The 21,420-nt window shown below is 45.1% G+C and overlaps 1 protein-coding gene across 2 annotated transcripts in view; it reads left to right on the forward strand.

The window, feature by feature from the left end:
- Positions 1–9,738: 9,738 nt before the first annotated feature.
- TBCA (tubulin folding cofactor A) overlaps positions 9,739–21,420 on the forward strand; it is a 49,537-nt gene continuing 37,855 nt past the window's right edge. Inside the window, exon 1 of one of the 2 annotated variants that reach the window (XM_077287093.1) lies at positions 9,739–9,897. In XM_077287093.1, coding sequence (XP_077143208.1) covers positions 9,845–9,897 — 53 coding nt within the window. In that variant the 5' untranslated portion in view covers positions 9,739–9,844. Of the gene's footprint in view, positions 9,898–10,337; positions 10,502–21,420 lie in introns of those variants that run through there. The other variant, XM_077287086.1, reaches the window with a different exon arrangement.

Here is a 21,420-nt window from a genome sequence, read left to right on the forward strand (position 1 = left end):
CGGCGGCTGATGAATACTCCCATGAGCCGCTCCTGCTGTCACTGTTATTAGCGGAAGCAGGGGTAGGCTGATGGGAGTAATAGTCCAATGGCCGGCCACCTGCTGTTTTTTATCACTTACATATAACTCTCATCATTCTCCTCTGATCGCCGGCAGAGCAGGGGAGAATGATGAGAGCCGTGTTCAGCACCCGCCGTTGGGGAACTGCACATACTGTAATGCTTCTTACAGTGTTATCCGTGTGCACGTGTGCGGGACGTTTTACGGCCTGCGCTGACATAAAAAAATGGACATGTCAGCGTGTTTTGCCCACGGACACCCGGTCCGTGGAAACATACTGACATGTGCAGTCCCATTCACTTGAATGGGTGTACGTGTGTACGTGTCTCCGGTATGATTGAAAACTGTCACCACATGTTTTGGAGGCACAGATGTGTGAAAGAGGCCTAAATCTGGTATCGCTGTAATCGCATCGACCCGAAGAATAAAGTCGCCTAATCATTTATACCGCACGAGGAACGGCATAAAAAATAAATAAAACTAATTCTTTACATGCTGCTTATTTCTTCATTCAGTCTCCCAAAGATTGCAGTAAGACTCGGCGCACATTTATCCCGTGCTGAGTGCTTGCACCGGGGTTTCGGTGTAAATCTCTGAAATATGTCATTCAGATGGAACTTCTGGTGGAAGATTCCCTAAAGTGAGGCAGATGTAGGCACTTCTTTTTTTGTATTTTCACTGCTCTACGTTATAAACTTTTGTGAAGTAGCTGGGGGTTCAAGCTGCTCACCACAAATCTAGATACATTCCTTGAAGGGTCTAGCTTCCAAAATGGTGTCACTTTTGGGGGTTTCCACTGTTTAGGCACATCAGGGGCTCTCAAAACAAGACATGACACCGGCAGACCATTCCATAAAAGTCTGTGTTCCTCTTTTTCTGAGCCCTGCCGTGAGCCTAAACAGTATTTTACCCACACATATGGGGTATCGGCGTACTCAGGAGAAATTGCGCAACAAAATGTATGGTGCAATTTCTCCTGTTACCCTTGTGAGAATGCAATATTTGGGGCTAAAATAAATTTGTGGGGAAAATTTGATTTTTTTTATTTTCACGGCTGAATGTTATAAACTTCTGTGAAGCACCTGGGGATTCAAGGTGTTCACCACACATCTAGCTAAGTTCCCTAAGGAGTCTAGTTTCCAAAATGGTGTCACTTGTGGGTGGTTTTCACTGTTTAGGCACATCAGAGGCTCTCCAAACGCAACATGGCATCCGCTAATTATTCCAGCAAATTTTGCATTCAAAAAGTCAAATGGCGCTCCTTCCCTTCTAAGCCCTGCTGTGCGCCCAAAATGGAATTTTTTCATTAGTTGAACTTTTAAGCATGTTTGATAAACAAGATGTGATTTGCAGATATATACCATGGCAACTAGTGGCGCTCATATGATTGGTTTATTCGCACAAATCTTTAATTATAATAGGCTGAGCAATTAAAGCACCTATCTTTACAGTTATATGAAAACATTTGGGCACCCCTAGTAATCTTAAGCTTAATGTTTTATAAAAATTGTTTTTTTTGCAACAGCTATTTCAGTTTCATATATCTAATAACTGTTGGACACAGTAATGTTTCTGCCTTGAAATGAGGTTTATTGTACTAACAGAAAATGTGCAATCCGCATTCAAACAAAATTTGACAGGTGCATAAGTATGGGCACCCCTATCATTTTCTTGTTTTAAATACTCCTACCTACTTTTTACTGACTTACTAAAGCACTTTTTTTTTGTTTTGTAACCTCATTGAGTTTTGAACTTCATAGCCAGGTGTATGCAATCATGAGAAAAGCTACTTAAAGTGGCCACTTGCAAGTTGTTCTCCTGTTTGAATCTCCTCTGAAGAGTGGCATCATGGGCTCCTCAAAACAACTGTCAAATGATCTGAAAACAAAGATTATTCAACATAGTTGTTCAGGGGAAGGAAACAAAAAGCTGTCTCAGAGATTTAACCTGTCAATTTCCACTGTGAGGAACATAGTAAGGAAATGGAAGAACACAGGTACAGTTCTTGTTAAGGCCAGAAGTGGCAGGCCAAGAAAAACTTCAGAAAGGCAGAGAAGAAGAATGGTGAGATCAGTCAAGGACAATCCTCAGACCACCTCCAGAGAGCTGCAGCATCAACTTGCTGCAGATGGTGTCACTGTGCATTGGTCAACTATACAACGCACTTTGCACAAGGAGAAGCTGTATGGGAGAGTGATGCGAAAGAAGCCATTTCTGCAAGCACGCCACAAATAGAGTCGGCTGAGGTATGCAAAAGCACATTTGGAGAAGCCAATTTCTTTTTGGAAGAAGGTCCTGTGGACTGATGAAACCAAGATTGAGTTGTTTGGTCATACAAAAAGGCGTTATGCATGGCGGCAAAAAAACACAGCATTCCAAGAAAAACACTTGCTACCCAGAGTAAAATTTGGTGGAGGTTCCATCATGCTTTGGGGCTGTGTGGCCAATGCTGGCACCGGGAATCTTGTTAAAGTTGAGGGACGCATGGATTCCTCTCAGTATCAGCAGATTCTTTACAATAATGTTCATGAATCAGTGACAAAGATGAAGTTACGCAGGGGATGGATCTTTCAGCAAGACAATGATCCAAAACACCGCTTCAAATCTACTCAGGCATTCATGCAGAGGAACAATTACACTGTTCTGGAATGGCCATCCCAGTCCCCAGACCTGAATATCATTGAACATCTGTGGGATCATTTGAAGAGGGCTGTCCATGCTCAGCGACCATCAAACTTAACTGAACTGGAATTGTTTTGTAAAGAGGAATGGTCAAAAATACCTTCATCCAGGAACTCATTAAAAGCTACAGGAAGCGACTAGAGGCTGTTATTTTTGCAAAAGGAGGATCTACTAAATATTAATGTCACTTTTCTGGTGAGGTGCCCATACTTATGCACCTGTCAAATTTTGTTTGAATGCAGATTGCACATTTTCTGTTAGTACAATAAACCTCATTTCAAGGCAGAAACATTACTGTGTCCAACAGTTATTAGATATATGAAACTGAAATAGCTGTTGCAAAAAAATTTTTTTTTATAAAACATTAAGCTTAAGATTAATAGGGGTGCCCAAACTTTTTCATATAACTGTATATACCAACCCGTTGGCTCCTTTGTGGACACGCCCCCTGACGACACTTGGGCGAAACATGCATTGGCCACAAGTCACATCAGCTCTTAGCAATGCAAGTACTTATTTGCATTATTTTTGTTCTACCGCTATGGTCAAACAATTCTTTTTGAAGAGTAAAAGCTAGTTTTGGCTCAGAGCTGATGAACAACAATATTAACAATATAGGTATTACCAACAGTAAGATTATAATACTTATGTGGTCCTGCATAGAATTACTCTGTTTCTGCATATATGGTATTTATCTATTTAAGATACATTTATTTAACCCCTTCCCGACCCATGACGCCTATGTGGCGTCATGGAATGATCGCATACCTGCAGATCGGGTGAAAGGGTTAACTCCTATTTTACCCGATCTGCAGGGAGAGGGGGAGTTGTACTTCAGCCTAGGGGGGGTGGCTTTGCCCCCACGTGGCTACGATCGCTCTGATTGGCTGTTGAAAGTGCAACAGCCAATCAGAGCAATTTGCAATACTTCACCTATGAAAATGGTGAAATATTGCAATCCAGCCATGGCCGATGCTGCAATCGCATCTGCCATGGCTGGAAATCATGTTCTGGCCCCCCCCACCGCCCCCGATCTCCTCCCCAGTCCTCCGTTCTGTCCGGTACCCCCCTCCGTCCCCCTGTTCGCTCCCCCGTGCTCCTGTCCGCTCCCCCGTACTCCTGTCCGCTCCCCCCGTACTCCTGTCCGCTCCCCCCGTACTCCTGTCCGCTCCCCCCGTCCTCCGATCCCCCCCCCTGTGCTCCGATCCACCCCCCCACCACCCCCTCATACTTACCGAGCCTCCCGAAGTCGATCCGTCTTCTCCCTGGGCGCCGCCATCTTCCAAGATGGCGGGCGCATGCTCAGTGCGCCCGCCGAATCTGCCGGCTGGCAGATTCGTTACAAGTACATTTTGATCGCTGTGGTAGGTTCTATCACAGCGATCAAAATAAAAAAAATAAATAACCCCCCCCCCCCTTTATCACCCCCATAGGTAGGGACAATAATAAAATAAAGAAAATATTTTTTTTTCTTTTTCCACTAGGGTTAGGGTTAGAACTAGGGTTAGAACTAGGGGTAGGGTTAGGGTTAGGGTTATGGCATGTGCACACAGTGCGGATTGGCCGCGGATCGGCAGCGGATTGGCCGCGGATCCGCAGCGGATTGGCCGCGGATCCGCAGCGGATTGGCCACTGCGAATTCGTAGCAGTTTTACATCAGGTTTACAGTACCATGTACACCTATGGAAAACCAAATCCGCTGTGCCCATGGTGCGGAAAATTCCGTGCAGAAACGCTGCGTTGTATTTTCCGCAGCATGTCAATTCTTTGTGCAGATTCCGCAGCGTTTTACACCTGTTCCTCAATAGGAATCCGCAGGTGAAATCCGCACAAAAAAAACACTGGAAATCTGCTGTAAATCCGCAGGTAAAACGCAGTGCCTTTTACCTGCAGATTTTTCAAAAATCGTGCGGAAAAATCTCACACGAATCCGCAACGTGGGCACATAGCCTTAGAGTTAGGGTTGGAATTAGAGTTAGGGTTGGAATTAGGGCTAGGGTTAGAAATAGGGTTAAGATTAGGCTTGTGGTTAGGGTTACGGATAGGGTTAGGGGTGTGTTGGGGTTACAGTTGTGGTTAGGGTTGGGATTAGGGTTAGGGTTGGGATTAGGGTTAGGATTAGGATTGGAATTAGGGTTACGGGTGTGTTGGGGTTAGGGTTGTGGTTAGGGGTGTGTTGGGGTTAGGGTTGTGATTAGGGTTATGGCTACAGTTGGGATTAGGATTAGGGGTGTGTTGGGGTTAGTGTTGAAGTTAGAATTGAGGGGTTTCCACTGTTTAGGCACATCAGGGGTCTCCAAACGCAACATGGCGCCACCATTGATTCCAGCCAATCTTGCGTTCAAAAAGTCAAATGGTGCTCCCTCCCTTCCAAGCCCCGACGTGCGCCCAAACAGTGGTTTACCCCCACATTTGGGGTACCAGCGTACTCAGGACAAACTGGGCAACAACTGTTGGGGTCCAATTTCTCCTGATACCCTTGCAAAAATAAAAAATTACTTGCTAAAACATAATTTTTGAGGAAAGAACAATTATTTTTTATTTTCACGGCTCTGCGTTATAAACTTCTGTGAAGCACTTGGGGGTTGAACGTGCTCACCACACATCTAGATAAGTTCCTTGGGGGGTCTAGTTTCCAAAATGGGGTCACTTGTGGGGTGTTTCTACTGTTTAGGCACATCAGGGGCTCTGCAAATGCAATGTGACGCCCGCAGACCATTCCATCAACGTCTGCATTTCAAATGTCACTACTTCCCTTCCGAGCCCTGTCGTGTGCCCAAACAGTGGTTTACCCCCACATATGGGGTATCAGCGTACTCACAACAAACTGGGCAACAAATATTGAGGTCCAATTTCTCCTGTTACCCTTGTGAAAATAAAAAATTGCTTGCTAAAACATCTTTTCTGAGGAAAGAAAAATGATTTTTTATTTTCACGGCTCTGCATTGTAAACGTCTGTGAAGCACTTGGGGGTTGAAAGTGCTCACCACACATCTAGATAAGTTCCTTGGGGGGTCTAGTTTCCAAAATGGGGTCACTTGTGGGGGAGCTCCAATGTTTAGGCACACAGGGGCTCTCCAAACGTGACATGGTGTCTGCTAGCGATGGAGATAATTTTTCATTGAAAAAGTCAAATGGCGCTCCTTCCCTTCCGAGCCCTGCCGTGCGCCCAAACAGTGGTTTACCCCCACATATGAGGTATCAGCGTACTCAGAACAAATTGGACAACAACGTTCGTGGTCCAGTTTCTCCTTTTACCCTTGGGAAAATAAAAAAAATTTTGCTAAAAGATCATTTTTGTGACTAAAAAGTTAAATGTTCATTTTTTACTTCCATGTTGCTTCTGCTGCTGTGAAACACCTGAAGGGTTAATAAACTTCTTGAATGTGGTTTTGAGCACCTTGAGGGGTGCAGTTTTTAGAATGGTGTCACTTTGGGGTATTTTCAGCCATATAGAACCCTCAAACTGACTTCAAATGTGAGGTGGTCCCTAAAAAAAAATGGTTTTGTAAATTTTGTTGTAAAAATGAGAAATCACTGGTCAAATTTTAACCCTTATAACTTCCTAGCAAAAAAAAAATTTGTTTCCAAAATTGTGCTGATGTAAAGTAGACATGTGGGAAATGTTATTTATTAACTATTTTGTGTCACATAACTCTCTAGTTTAACAGAATAAAAATTAAAAATGTGAAAATTGCGAAATTTTCAAAATTTTTGCCAAATTTCCATTTTTTTCACAAATAAACTCAGAAATTATCGACCTAAATTTACCACTAACATGAAGCCCAATATGTCACGAAAAAACAGTCTCAGAATCGCTAGGATCCGTTGAAGCGTTCCTGAGTTATTACCTCATAAAGGGACACTGGTCAGAATTGCAAAAAACGGCAAGGTCATGAAGGGGTTAATAAGATACATTTTATAAGACGCTAAGCTCCCGTTTGTTCTTTCGTTGGTAATAACTGTTAAGAGGGGTATCTTGGAGTATATAAATGATTTGTACTATCATGTTTTCGAGTGCTTGGTTTAATAAATTACATACTATGCTGGACATGCAGGGGAATCCTGACAGTGAGCGCTTTGCACACTGTCACGATTCGGCAGCCTGCAGTCACAAAGAGTGACTGTAGACATTTCTGCTGACCCTTGAAAACCCTTTTAGGCTGGTAACTCTGTGCCTACATAAATAGCTAATACAGTATGGAGAGGGTGCGGGTGTATGCAGTACTCTTAAAGCTTACCCTGCTTAGTCGCCAGCTGCTATACATCCTGTACCCGCTTCTAACAGCAGCACCTGGAGCTAATCCCCATCCAAAAATATATAAAAAAGCTCATTTTGTTCTGTTGCGTCCATAATAGACTATACGAAAATATTAAATGATTTACACATATCAAAATGCCAGAAGTGACTTTTTGTTCCCTGCACCTCCCCAAAATATTTTAATAAAATGTAATAAAAACGTCTGTCGTAGCCCAAAATGGTATCAGTAAAAACTACAGTGCGACGTGAAAGAAAAAGTCCTCACATAGGTCATTAATGGAAAACTAAAAAGTTATGGGGCTCAAAAAATGTAATCACAAATTATTTTTTTCAAAGTTCAGAAGTTTTTTAACCCCTTAACGACGAATGACAGACATAGCACGTCAAGAGCAGGTGTCAGTTCCCAAACCAGGACATGCGATGTCCGTCATGGATTAAAACTGTCGCTGTCACTGATAGCGGAGCGGCATGGTAATAGGTTCAGCGATCCATTTACTGGTTCCCAGCACTCAGATTGCTGTCAATTGGACTGAACACAGCATAATCATACAGATGGTACTGAAACATCAGCATCTCCGGCACGATCACCACAGGAGATCAGCTCAGCTAACAGCCGAGCTCCTGCAGTAACAGCGAGGGACAATGCCTGCACTACCCCTGGCTGATTAACCCTCCAGATGCTGTGATAGCCACATTTGGAAGGTTGTGAGAGGGAGTGGGCTTCCTCTCTCACCCCCATCTGCACTCCTGTGATGAAATCACGGGGAGACACTGGTTGCATTGGCATCCAGAGGTCAAACAATGACATCCTGGTGTGCCAGGCATGGTGGCCTATTAGACCCAGCCATAGGCAAAGGTCTAACAGAGTGACTAATTAAAAAAAGTTAAGAAGATTGAAACAAATATTTAAGAAAAAAACAAAGCACAAAATTAAGAACAAAAAATATTACACCAATAAATACACACTTAGGTAAAAACCAAAATAAACCACAAAAGCACACATATTTGGTATCGCCATGTTCCAATGAACCAATCTGTGAAACTGTCTCTAGTTAACCCCTACAGTGAACGCTGTAAAAAAAATAAAATATGTGGCAAAAAACTATGTTTTTTTTTGTGGCTGGAAAAACAGTGGAATAAAAAGTGATCAAAAAGAATATAAATAAAAATGGTATCGCTGAAAACATCACCTTGTCTTGCAAAAATCAAGCCACGATACAGTTCCATCAGTGGAAAAATAAAATTTATAGATCTTAAAATGTTTTCTTGGGTTGGGCGAGGGCTTATTTTTTTGTGCGCCGAGCTGATGTTTTTAATTATACTATTTCAGTGCAGATACGTTCGTTTGATCGCCTGTTATTGCATTTTAATGCAATGATGCAGCGACCACAAACAACTTAATTCTGCCATTTTGACTTGCTTTCTCGCTTCGCCGTTTAGCGATCACGTTAATCCTTTTTTTATTGATAGATCGGGCGATTGTGAACACGGCGATACCAAATATGTGTAGGTTTGATTTTATTTTTTAATGTTTTATTTTGAATGGGGAGAAGGGGGGTGATTTGAACTTTTATATATTTTTTATATTTTTACACACTTTTTTTTAACTTTTGGCATGCTTCAATAGTCTCCATGGGAGACTAGAAGCTGCCATAACCCGATCAACTCTGCTACATGGAGGCGATGGTCAGATCGCTTCTATGTAGTAGATTTGCTGAGTTGCTATGAGCGCCGACCACTTGGGTGTCGCTCACAGCAATCCGGCAGTGACAACCATAGAAGTCTGCAGGAGACCTCGGGTTGTCATGTCGACACACCAGTGACCCGCGATCACGTGATGCAGGTCACCGTTTGCGTATTTCCGTGGCGATTGCCGCAAGTGCCCTTTAAATGCCGCTGTTAGTGTTTAACAGCGGCATTTAACTAGTTAATAGCCGCGGGTGGCTGTTTGATGTTCAAACAGCTGACATGTCCCCGGAAAGATGTGGGCTCACCGCCGGAGCCCACATCAAAGGGAAGGATACTGACAGCGGTGTACTATTACACCCAATGTCGGAACGGGGTTAAATTGCGTTCACAATAACAGTAATTTTGGCTAGGGGTGCCCAAACTTTTACATGCCACTCTGTAGGCCTCTCAAAGTCACTTCAAATGTGAGGTGGTCCCTAAAAGAAATGGCTTTATAAATTTTGTTGGAAAAATGAGAAATCCTTACAACTTCCTAATAAAAAAATGTTTATAAAATGATGCAAATGTGAAGTAGATGTGGGAGAAATGGTACTTATTTATTTTGTGTGACACAGCTCTGATTTAAGGGCATAAAAATTGTGACATTTTAAAAATTTTTGTCAAATGTTCGATATTTTTTATAAAGAAACACGTTATATGGACAAAAATTTACCAGTAACATAAAGGACAATATGTCATGAACCTCCTCATAAAGGGACAGTGGTCAGAATCGAAAATAATGAGGCCCGGTCATTAACCTACAAAGTGTCTCGGTCCTTAAGGGGTTACCTTAAAAGCCTCGTAGTTATGACGACTGAGAAATGCTTTTGGAAGGAGGAATTATAAATTAAATCACAAAAACAAAAATTGCCTCGGGCCTGCAGGAGTTAATCAGCATGCACTGCGCTCACAGCCCAGGGACCCTGCACACTGTCATACAGCCCAACCGCAAGGCCTCGCACGCACGCGCAGTTTGCACACAAGCTCCTGAGCCTCCCTGTGACGTCAGCCGCTGTCACGTTATACAGCCGGGCCGTAACTATGCGTACTGCGCATGCTCGGTGGCCTCGCTAGTGACGGTATCGCGCTTGCATTATTAACCCCTGGTAAAAGATGGCGGACCCACGGGTGAGGCAAATAAAGATCAAGACCGGCGTAGTGAAGCGGTGAGTGGAGTGGACAGGCGTGTGAGTGACTCTGAGTCGCCCCTGTCAGCATCAGACGCTAGAGTAACGTGCCCGAACACGCCTCTGTCATGGCAGCACCACACATGACAGAGGAATCCCCTGTCACGTATCTGCCGCACGTTATCATCCGGTGCTCATTCATCTCTACCAGTGCCGTCTCGGGTGTAATCTGCGTCTATAACGTGATGCCATGTGACGAGACTCCTGTCTAACTGCCACTGTTACCCATAGCAACCAGTCACCGTGTTGCTTTCATGTTGCATTCTGCACATGAAGAAATGAAAGCTGCTCTGTGATTGGCCACTCTGATAAGCAATCACAGTGCATCTCTTATTTTTTTAGAGCTAGAAAACAGAATGAAAGCTGTGTTGTGACTGGTTGCTATGGGCAGTTTTGGTTTACATTCACCTTTTTTTTTTTTAAGATGCAGCTGCATGTGTCACAGCTGTGTAATAGTCACAGCACATGCATGGAGAGCCTGTGTGTTGTGCCTGTCACACAGCCATGACACGTGCAGCTGTGGCGTTGGACAGCTGATTATCGGGAGCGCTCCAGGTATCCGGGTTCCCGCTGCAGCTGTCCGGTAAGCGATATTAGCGAGCTGAATAAGAAGTGATCTGAAGATATTCGCTCGTGTCTAGTGAGGCTAGCAGTGCAATCCTCGTATTCTAATACCAGACAGAAATATCTTCAAACCGGATTTTACAGTCTTTCTGACATGGGCTTACAAGTAGATTTCCAGTTTGAAACCTATTTATTAATGTATGCAGCTTATATTATGAAATCTGGTGACTGATCCGCCATAAACGATCTTTATCTCAGCGATGTTAGACCATCAGAGGATTTAGTGCTTCTCAAGGTGCCCTTGCCCAGCAGGTTGGTGTGAGCGCTGGCAGTAAGATCCCCACTAGTGATGAGCGAATATACTCGTTGCTCGAGATTTCCCAAGCACGCTCGGGGGGGGGGTCTCCGAGTATTTTTTAGTGATTTCATTTTTCCTGCCGCAGCTGAATGATTTACATCTGTTAGCCAGCATAAGTACATGTGGGGGTTGCCTGGTTGCTAGGGAAGCCCCACATGTAATCAAGCTGGCTAACAGATGTAACTAAATCTCCGAGCACTAAAAAATACTCGGAGGACCCCTGAGCGTGCTCGGAAAATCTCGAGTAACGAGTATATTCGCTCATTACTAATCCCCACCAGTTTGGTCTAGATTGACTGTCCTAAGCATGGCTATAAACTTTAGATGGCTGTGGCTGGTTGATGCTTCAGATGATCGTTCAGTCAACTCTTCCATACATCCATGCGCTCTCTTGACCGAGCGCTCCTGTGTTGTCTGAGAAAGCGGCCAGTTGACACGTCGGCCAGCGTCTTATTTTAGTGGGAACAATGCAATCTACCGACCAAGATTGGACATATCCGATTGACACTTCATATGATTCATGCCGTCGTCAGAACCCTCCAATATTGGAGGGTTCAGCTTACTTTAGTCTAATGTGTATGTGGGCATTAAGAAGACACAGATAGTATAAAAAACCCAGACAGTTCCTTGCTCCAGGCGCATTGAAAGTTTGTCTAAAGGCAGCAAATGTGTTAACTGTTTGTTTTGTCATTTTATCTGTTGAACTTCCTATATCTCCAGTGCATTTAAGGTACCTCCACACTAAACGACTTTGCAACGAGAACGACAGCAATCCGTGACGTTGCAGCGTCCTGGATAGCGATATCGCTGTGTTTGACACACAGCAGCGATCTGGATCCTGCTGTGATATCGCTGGTCGTTGCTGAAAGTTCAGAACTTTATTTGGTCGTCAGATCGGCGTGTATCGTTGTGTTTGACAGCAAAAGCAACGATGCCAGCAATGTTTTACAATGGTAACCAGGGTATATATCGGGTTACTAAGCGCAGGGCCGCGCTTAGTAACCCGATATTTACCCTGGTTACCCGGGGACTTCGGCGTCGCTGGAGAGCTGTCTGTGTGACAGCTCTCCAGCGACCACACAACGACGAAACAGCGACGCTGCAGCGATCGGCATCGTTGTCGATATCGCTGCAGCGTCGCTTAATGTGACGGTACCTTTACTCCACTCTCTTTGCTTCCCTGCAGTGGCCATGTGCTGTCTGTACTTGTGATGTTTGTCGCCAATCACTGTCCTCAGCGGTGATGTAAATGGAACATAACTATTAACCCCTTCCCGACCTTTGACGCAGTGTATGCGTCATGAAAACCTGTGCCAATCCGACCTGTGACGCAGCATATGCGTCATGGTCGGATCGCGCTACTGCAGGTCGGGTGAAAGGGTTACCTGCAATTTCACCCGACCCGCAGGGACGTTTCACTTTCAATCAGAGAAATCGTAATATTTCACCAATGAAAATTGGTGAAATATTACAATCCAGCCATGGCCGATGCTGCAATATCATCCATGGCTGGAGACCGCGATCTTCCCCTGCCCCCGTCCTCCGTCCTGTCCTCTGTCCTCCTGTCCGCTCCCCCCGTGCTCCGATCCAAACCCCCCATACTTACAGAGCTCTGGTGTCCCTCCCGGTGTCCGTCCGTCTTCTCCATGGCCGCCGCCATCTTTTAAAATGGCGGGCGCATACGCAGTGCACCCGCCAAATCTGCCGGCCTGCAGATTAGTTCCAGGTACATTTTGATCGCTGTGATAGGTTCTATCACAGCGATCAAAATAAAAAAAATAATGAATAACCCCCCCCCTTTATCACCCCCATAGGTAGGGACAATAATAAAATAAAGAAAATATATTTACTTTTATTTTTCCGCTATGGTTAGGGTTAGAGCTAGGGTTAGAATTAGGCTATGTGCACACGGTGCGGATTTGGCTGCGGATCCGCAGCGGATTGGCCGCTGCAGATTCGTAGCAGTTTTCCATCACGTTTACAGTACCATGTAAACCTATGGAAAACCAAATCCGCTGTGCCCATGGTGTAGAAAATGCCGCGCGGAAAAGCTTGTATTTTCCGCAGCATGTCAATTCTTTGTGCGGATTCCGCAGCGTTTTACACCTTTTCCTCAATAGGAATCCGCAGGTGAAATCCGCACAAAAGGAATCCGCAGGTGAAATCCGCACAAAATATACTGGAAATCTGCAGTAAATCGCAGTGCGTTTTACCTGCGGATCTTTCAAAAACTGTGCAGAAAAATCCTCACACGAATCCGCAACGTGGGCACATAGCCTTAGGGTTAGGGTTGGAATTAGGGTTGGAAATGGGGTTAAGATTAGGGTTAGGGGTGTGTTGGGGTTAGGGTTAGGCTTGTGCTTAGGGTTATGGTTAGGGTTGGGATTAGGGTTAGGGGTGTGTTGGGGTTAGGGTTGTGGTTAGCGGTGTGATGGAGTTAGGGTTGTTATTAGCGTTATGGCTAGAGTTGGGATTAGGGTAGGGGTGTGTTTGGGTTAGTGTTGGAGTTAGAATTGAGGGGTTTCCACTGTTTAGGCACATCAGGGGTCTCCAAACGCGACATGGAGCCACCATTGATTCCAGCCAATCTTGCGTTCAAAAAGTCAAATGGTGCTCCCTCCCTTCCAAGCCCCGAAATGCGCCCAAACAGTGGTTTACCCAAACATATGGGGCACAAGCGTACTCAGGATAAATTGCACAACAACTTTGGGGGTCTAATTTCTCCTGTTACCCTTGGGAAAATAAATAATGGGGGCTGAAAACTTATTTTTGTGGGAAAAAAAATGATTTTTTATTTTCACGGCTCTGCGTTCTAAATTTCTGTGAAGCACTTGGGGATTCAAAGTGCTCATCACTCATCTAGATAAGTTCCTTGGGGGGTCTAGTTTCCAAAATGGGGTCACTTGTGGGGTTTTTTTACTGTTTAGGCACATCAGGGGCTCTGCAAACGCAACGTGACGCCTGAAGACCATTCCATCAAAGTCTGCATTCCAAAACGTCACTACTTCCCTTCCGAGCCCTGATTAGTTCCTTGGGAGGTCTAGTTTCCAAAATGGGGTCACTTGTGGGGGAGCTCCAATGTTTAGGCACATCAGGGGCTCTCCAAACGCGACATGGTGTCCGGTAACAATTGGAGCTAATTTTTCATTCAAAAAGTCAAATGGCGCTCCTTTCCTTCCGAGCCTTGCCGTGCGCCCAAACAGTGGTTTCGGACCACATACGAGGTATTGGTGTACTCAGGAGAAATTGCCCAACAAATTTTAGGATCCATTTTAATGAAATGGATTCATTAGATAAGCCGGGCTGTGGAGTCGGTAAGCCAAATCTCCAACACCTCACTTTCCCTGTCTGCGACTCCACAGCACTGGTCACTACTGAGCATGTACGTAAAGTACAGCACAGATTCACCTCAACTAAAAGCCGTTATCCTTAGATCAGGAACAGAACAGACATTAAGGCCGTGTGCGCACGTTGAGTATTTGAGTCAGTATTTTATATCCGTATTTATAAGACAAAACCAGGATTACCGAAGTGGTGCCCACATTTATATTATACCGTATATACTCGAGTATAAGCCGACCCCCCCCCCCCCCCCATAAGATGCTCCATAGACACATTTGCCCAATATAATGCTGCACAAATATTGATTATGGCCCCACAAGATGCTCCTTACAGACACTTCCCATATAGTGCTGCACAAACGTTGATTATGGCCCCATACAGACACTTGCCCCATATAGTGCTGCACAAACGTTATGGCCCCATAAGATGCTCCATACAGACACTTGCCCCATTTGCTGTTGCTGCGATAAAAAAAAAAATCACATACTCACCTCTCTGTCGCTCAGGCCCCCGGAACTTTCAATATTCACCTGCTCTTCGTTCCGGCGCCGCTCCATCTTCAGCGTCTTCTGCACTGACGTTCAGGCAGAGGGCGCACACTAACCACGTCATCGCTCCCTCTGACCTGAGCGTCACTGCAGAAGACGCTGAAGACGGAGCGGCGGCTGGAACGAGGATCAGGTGAATATCGCGCAGCGCTCCCCTCCCCGTTATACTCACTTGCTCCTGGCGCAGTGCAGTCCCTGTTTCCCCGGCGCCGCAGCTTCTTCCTGTATTGAGCGGTCACCGTTACTGCTCATTACAGTAATGAATATGCAGCTCCACCCCTATGGGATGTGGAGCCGCATATTTGTTACTGTAATGAGCGGTACCATGTGACCGCTCAGTACAGGAAGAAGCTGGGGCGCCAGGGAAGCAGGGACCGCGCCAGGAGCAGGTGAGTATAATTAGACAGCCCCGCTCCCCCTCCCCTGCCGACCCCTGGGTATGACTCGAGTAAAAGCCGAGAGGGGGACTTTCAGCCCCAAAAAATGGGCTGAAAATCTCGGCTTATACTCGAGTATATACTTTTCCCCTGATTTGTTCAACTCCTGATTTTATCGTACTAAGGCTGCCGTCACACTATCAGTATTTGCGTGTATTGGATGCTGCCCTTCCCGTGGTTGTTCCTTCCCGGTGAAAGACCTGGCTATTCATTGCTTGCGTTGAGAAACACGTGATGGTATCTCCACGGCTTTTCTACATGCATTTGCATATTTCCCTTTAGGGATGGGGGCAGTGCTCTGTATCACTGCGTTGAGAAACACGTGATGGTGTTTCCGCAGTGTTGGATGTTTTTGATCTCCCTGAGGTCATTCATCCTTATGTTTATATTACTATCAGTATTTGGTCAGTATTTTACATCAGTATTTGTAAGCCAAAACCAGGAGTGGGTGATAAATGCAGAAGTGGTGACGAGTTTCTATTATACTTTTCCTCTAATTGTTCCACTCCTGGTTTTGGCTACAAATACTGATGTAAAATACTGACCAAATACTGCTAATGTGACGGCAGCCTAATACTGAGGTAAAATACTGACCAAATACTGCTAATGTGACGGCAGCCTGTTACTGAGGTAAAATACTGAACGTGTGCACATGGCCTTATAGGACATTTCAGAGCGTTCCAAAATTCTTATGAAAAAATTTACAGCACATCCTGCTCTAAACTACTGTACCCAATTTATTATATATTGTCGGAGTCGGTCCATTTTATTTTGACTTCACCAAATTGGACTCTGACCCCACAGCCCTGGAGGTAAGGTTTGTTATATGATGTCTAGGGATGAGCAAACCCAAACTATAAAGTTCTTACTGTATGTCCGTGTTACTGTTTGTGTTTGGCAGCATAATAAAACTTGTTTAAAGGGAACCTGTCACCCCCAAAATGGCGGGTGAGGTAAGCTCACCGGCATCAGGGGCTTATCTACAGCATTCTTTAATGCTGTATATAAGCCCCCGATGTTACCTGAAAGAGGAGAAAAAGACGTTAGATTATACTCACCCAGGGGCGGTCCCGCTGCGGTCCGGTCGGATGGGTGTATTCGGTCCGCTCCGGCGCCTCCCATCTTCATTCCATGACGTCCTCTTCGGGTCTTTACTCCGTGGCTCCGGCGCAGGTGTACTTTGTCTGCCCTGTTGAGGGCAGAGCAAAGTACTGCAGTGCGCAGGTGCCAGAAAGGTCAGAGAGGCCCAGCGCCTGCGCACTGCAGTACTTTGCTCTGCCCTCAACAGGGCAGGCAAAGTACACCTGCGCCGGAGCCGCGGCAAGAAGACAAGAAGAGGACGTCATGGAATGAAGATGGGAGGCGCCGGAGCGGACCGGAGACACCCATTTAACCAGACCGCAGCGGGACCGCCCCTGGGTGAGTATAATCTAACGTCTTTTTCTCCTCTTTCAGGTAACATCGGGGGCTTATCTACAGCATTACAGAATGCTGTAGATAAGCCCCTGATGCCGGTGAGCTTACCTCACCAGCCATTTTGGGGGTGACAGATTCCCTTTAAAGGCTCCAGCGCAGCCAGTTAACAAGCTTCAAGGCTGTGGGCACTTCAGGCCCAATCACAGCCATGCCAAGTAATACCGGCAAATGGAAAAGAAATGGTGTGCACTAGGGATAAAATAGGGCGAGGTGCAGGTGTAGAGGACTGGATCGTCCTTATACACTAAGAATAAATTTAATACACCGCACACTCTAGGGGTATCATTTGTGACAAACTTAGAATTTATTAAAGTGCTATAAGTTTATTATTCAACAATGCAGAAGGCGACCAGAAGTCAAACTGACAACGTTTCGACTCCTCCCGAGTCTTTATCAAGTGGTCGCTGAAAAGAACAAAACATATATAAACAACTGTACAGCAAATGTATATACACAATAAACATTATGCTCCATACTGTAGCACACAAAACCCGAGAGAGGGAAAATACATACATATATACATACATAGCATATAACAGGTATTACATCCTGTCTCAAGTGAGAAGAAAAATCCTCACTCAGTAGGTAAAAACATCGTTCTGCGTAGGTTAAAGGTGAATTCATACAGTTCAGAGGACGGGGGGCCCGAGAAGATACCAAAGTGAGATTTACCTTAGCAAGGTGAATAAAGGTATAGCATGACTAGTATCCTTGTAGCGCATAGAGTATCTATAAAGAATAAAGAGTGTTAGTAGGGACCGTAGATGAGAAGCCACCTTAATTTACATAATGGAAAGGGTTTACCTTATACAGTATATTACTATTAAGTGGGTAGCCTTTTCTTGTTGTACCGCAGATATAATCTGTTTAGGATACATAGGGTAAGGATGTATATAATGTAATAGGACACACATAGAGGGGCGTATTAAGTAGTGGTATAGGAAGTTACCTGGCAGTGCTGGTAGGCAATGAAAGTATCTAGTCCTATACAGTGTGCTATTAGCGCATAAATAAATTTGTCTTGCTGTACCGCTGATGGAACCTGGTTGAAATGCACAGGATTAGGGTGTGTACCAAGAAGGATACAGATGGAGGAGCATACTAGGCAGTACTATGTGGTATTACCTGACAGTATTTGTAGGCAGTGAAGGGGTTAGCCTCGTATGGTATGCTATCAGCATGTGGGTCTGTCGTGTCACAGGTACAATCTGTTATGGATGTACCGGACTAGAATGTACATAGGTAGTAAATAGGTAGTAGATAGGGAGCGGTAGTATAAAACATTACCTTGCAATGCTGGTAATATAGGGCTATATATGGAGGATCTCTGGCGGTATCGGTAAGTAGATAGCGTTCGCTGTAGTAGGGCTGTAGGTGGAGGACCTCTGCGGGAAGATATACAATATAAGCCAGACCCCTGGGTAGTGCCAGGGCTATGTGTAATGCAGGACAGGTGGCTGCATTTGCATTGGTGGATCAGGGTATTACCTGGTAGTACTGGGGTGTAAGCGGTGCTCCTGCGCCTTGCTGTGTCGGCAGGTGGTGTGTGGTGTCCTGGCTCCTGTATTTGAGCGCGGAGGGACCCGCGGCACCAGAAGTGCATCATCCGGTACCGGAAGTCCCGCCGCCTGGTTTGTGTGGTCTAGTGCACATGCGCGAGCGCTGTCAGGGGAACAAGACGCTGTGTACTCACAGCGGTGGTTGCGCCTGCGCTGTTAAGTTAAAACGAAACTCCAGTATCTGTGGGGTTAGTGTGTCCTACTCATAAGTATCCAGACAGGTTATATAGCAGTATAAGAGTGATCCCAATTGACATTCAATTATAACTAAGAATGGCGAACCTCATGGTAAACTTAAGAGACTAGATTTTATTGGGTCATGGATAAGAAAATAGAAATGATAAAATAATAATGGAGAAAAAACCTAGGGTTTAGGGAATAAAATTGAAAACGGCCCCAAATGAACTAAAAGGAGAATGAAATGATCAAAAAAGGGGGGAATAAAACAGGAACAAAAGTAAAAAATAAACAATAAAAAATAAAAAGACAAAAAAATGGAAAAAATATATAAAAATAAAGTGATTGCGTCATCTGAGGGGAAAAAAGGGGGGAAGAGGGTAGTCATACCGAGTTGAGATTAGACTCACCACCACGGTCAGCGGGTCTATAGAGAGGGAGAGAAAAAAGCATGTCAGTATCATGATTAGAGCAGCCAGTCAATTTCCCTGTTCAGGCCCTTTGGTGCTAGCGTATCGAGCGTATAAATCCAATACGTCTCTCTGGATCTGAGCAGTTTGATGTGGTCACCCCCTCATCTAGGTCTGGGTACCTGCTCTATTACTTGGAACTTGAGTTGCGCTACTGTGTGTCTAGCTGCAGCAAAATGGGCAGGCAGGGGGAGCCATGTTTTACCACACCTTATCGTGGATTTATGACTGGCCACGCGATCTCTTACATGCTGTACCGTCTCACCAACATACAGAAGGCCACATGGGCATTTAATTAAGTACACTACGAAATTAGATTCGCAGGTAAAGAAACCCCGTATAGGAAAGGACTTCCCAGTCCTTGGGTGTGTGATATTATCTGTTCTGATTACATTGGAGCAGGCAGCGCAATGGAGACACGGAAACGTGCCATGACGGCGTGTGCTAAGGAGTTGTTGAGTAAGTTCCGTGCATGCACTGCCTACATCAGCCCTCACAATCTGATCTTTAATGTTTGGGGGCCGTCTTGTACTCATCAGTACCGGTGTCTGAAAAGAGGGAATGTTGGGATAAGCCTTACCCAGGAGAGGCCAATGCCTTCTGATTGCTAAGTGGACTTTCGGCATGAAGGGGTTGGTGAGTATGTACAAATGGTAACCGCTCCTGTTGTAGTTTAGGTAGTCTATTTTCATCAGAAGTAGAGGACAGTACCAATTCTTGTTCTAGAAGTGCGGACGGGTATTCCCTATCCCTGAACTTTTGTGACATAAGGTCAAGTCTGGTATGGCGCGTTTCCGGATCGGACACTATTCTCGACACCCTTTTAAACTGGGAGCGGGGAAGGCTGTCCTTAGTGGACCTAGGGTGACAGCTTGAATATAGCAATAGACTGTTAGTCAGTGGGTTTGGTGTGGAGATCTGTGCTCAATATTCCCCGGGAGTCCTTTAATACCACACAGATCGCCTTTCTCGACACTCTGGTCTTAGAGTTCAGTGTGAACTGTAGTTCTTGAAAGATGGAATTAAGATATCTGTGGAAGTCGTCAAGTGTGTCTGGGGTACCTGTCCAGATCATAAAAATATCGTCTATGTAGCGATGATATTCAATCGCATGCTGAAGAAAAGATTTATTATTGTAGACAAATTGCTCCTTGAAAAAGTGCATATAGGCATTAGCGTACGCCGGGGCTACATTTGAGCCCATAGCGGTCCCACGTGCCTGGACGTAATATGAATCTTCATACAAGAAGTAATTTTTATATAGTACTATCCTTAGTAGGTCAAGGCAGAAGTTGATGGAATTACGAGACATGTCAGATTTATCTAGTAGATCCTTTGTTGCTAGAATACCCTTATCGTGTGAAATGGAGGTGTACAAGCTCTGTACATCTAAGGTGACCAATAGACTGGACTCGGGTACTTGTCGGATATTTCTTACAATACCCAGAAATTGGCTTGTGTCCAGGAGGAAGGATCTTGTCCCCTTGATGAGGGGTGTCAGGATTTTTTCCAAGAAGATTGAGAGAGGTGAGAAGATAGAATCGGTAGAGGCCACGATGTGCCTCCCCGGGGAGTTACTGAGGGATTTGTGGATTTTGGGTAGGACGTAAAAGACAGGAATTATTGGGTGGGGGTTTTTGAGATAAGTCGTTGTCTTGGTGTCTATTGTCTTGTTATCATTGTTATCAAGGTGTAGGGTAAGGAGATCCTGTATGAGTTGAGTGATCTTAGGGGTGGGGTCCCTAGGAATAGCCTTATAGGTATCTGTATCCGATAGTTGACGGAGTACTTCCGCATGATATTGGGAGCGGTCCATAACGATAAAGGGGAGCTACTGTCGTTATGGACCGCTCCCAATACCATGCGGAAGTACTTCATCAACTATCGGATACAGATACCTATAAGGCTATTCCTAGGGACCCCACCCCTAAGATCACTCAACTCATACAGGATCTCCTTACCCTATACCTTGATAACAAGACAATAGACACCAAGACAACGACTTGTTGATTTCTATTTTCTTATCCATGACCCAATAAAATCTAGTCTCTTAAGTTTACCATGAGGTTCGCCATTCTTAGTTATAATTGAATGTCAATTGGGATCACTCTTATACTGCTATATAATCTGTCTGGATACTTATGAGTAGGACACACTAACCCCACAGATACTGGAGTTTCGTTTTAACTTAACAGCGCAGGCGCAACCACCGCTGTGAGTACACAGCGTCTTGTTCCCCTGACAGCGCTCGCGCATGCGCACTAGACCACACACACACCAGGCGGCGGGACTTCCGGTACCGGATGATGCACTTCCGGTGCCGCGGGTCCCTCCGCGCTCAAATACAGGAGCCAGGACGCCACACACCACCTGCCGACACAGCAAGGCGCAGGAGCACCGCTTACACCCCAGTACTACCAGGTAATACCCTGATCCACCAATGCAAATGCAGCCACCTGTCCTGCATTACACATAGCCCTGGCACTACCCAGGGGTCTGGCATATATTGTATATCTTCCCGCAGAGGTCCTCCACCTACAGCCCTACTACAGCTAACGCTATCTACTTACC

This window comes from Ranitomeya variabilis, chromosome 1 (assembly GCF_051348905.1).
Source record: "Ranitomeya variabilis isolate aRanVar5 chromosome 1, aRanVar5.hap1, whole genome shotgun sequence".
NCBI classification, from domain to species: Eukaryota; Metazoa; Chordata; class Amphibia; order Anura; family Dendrobatidae; genus Ranitomeya; species Ranitomeya variabilis.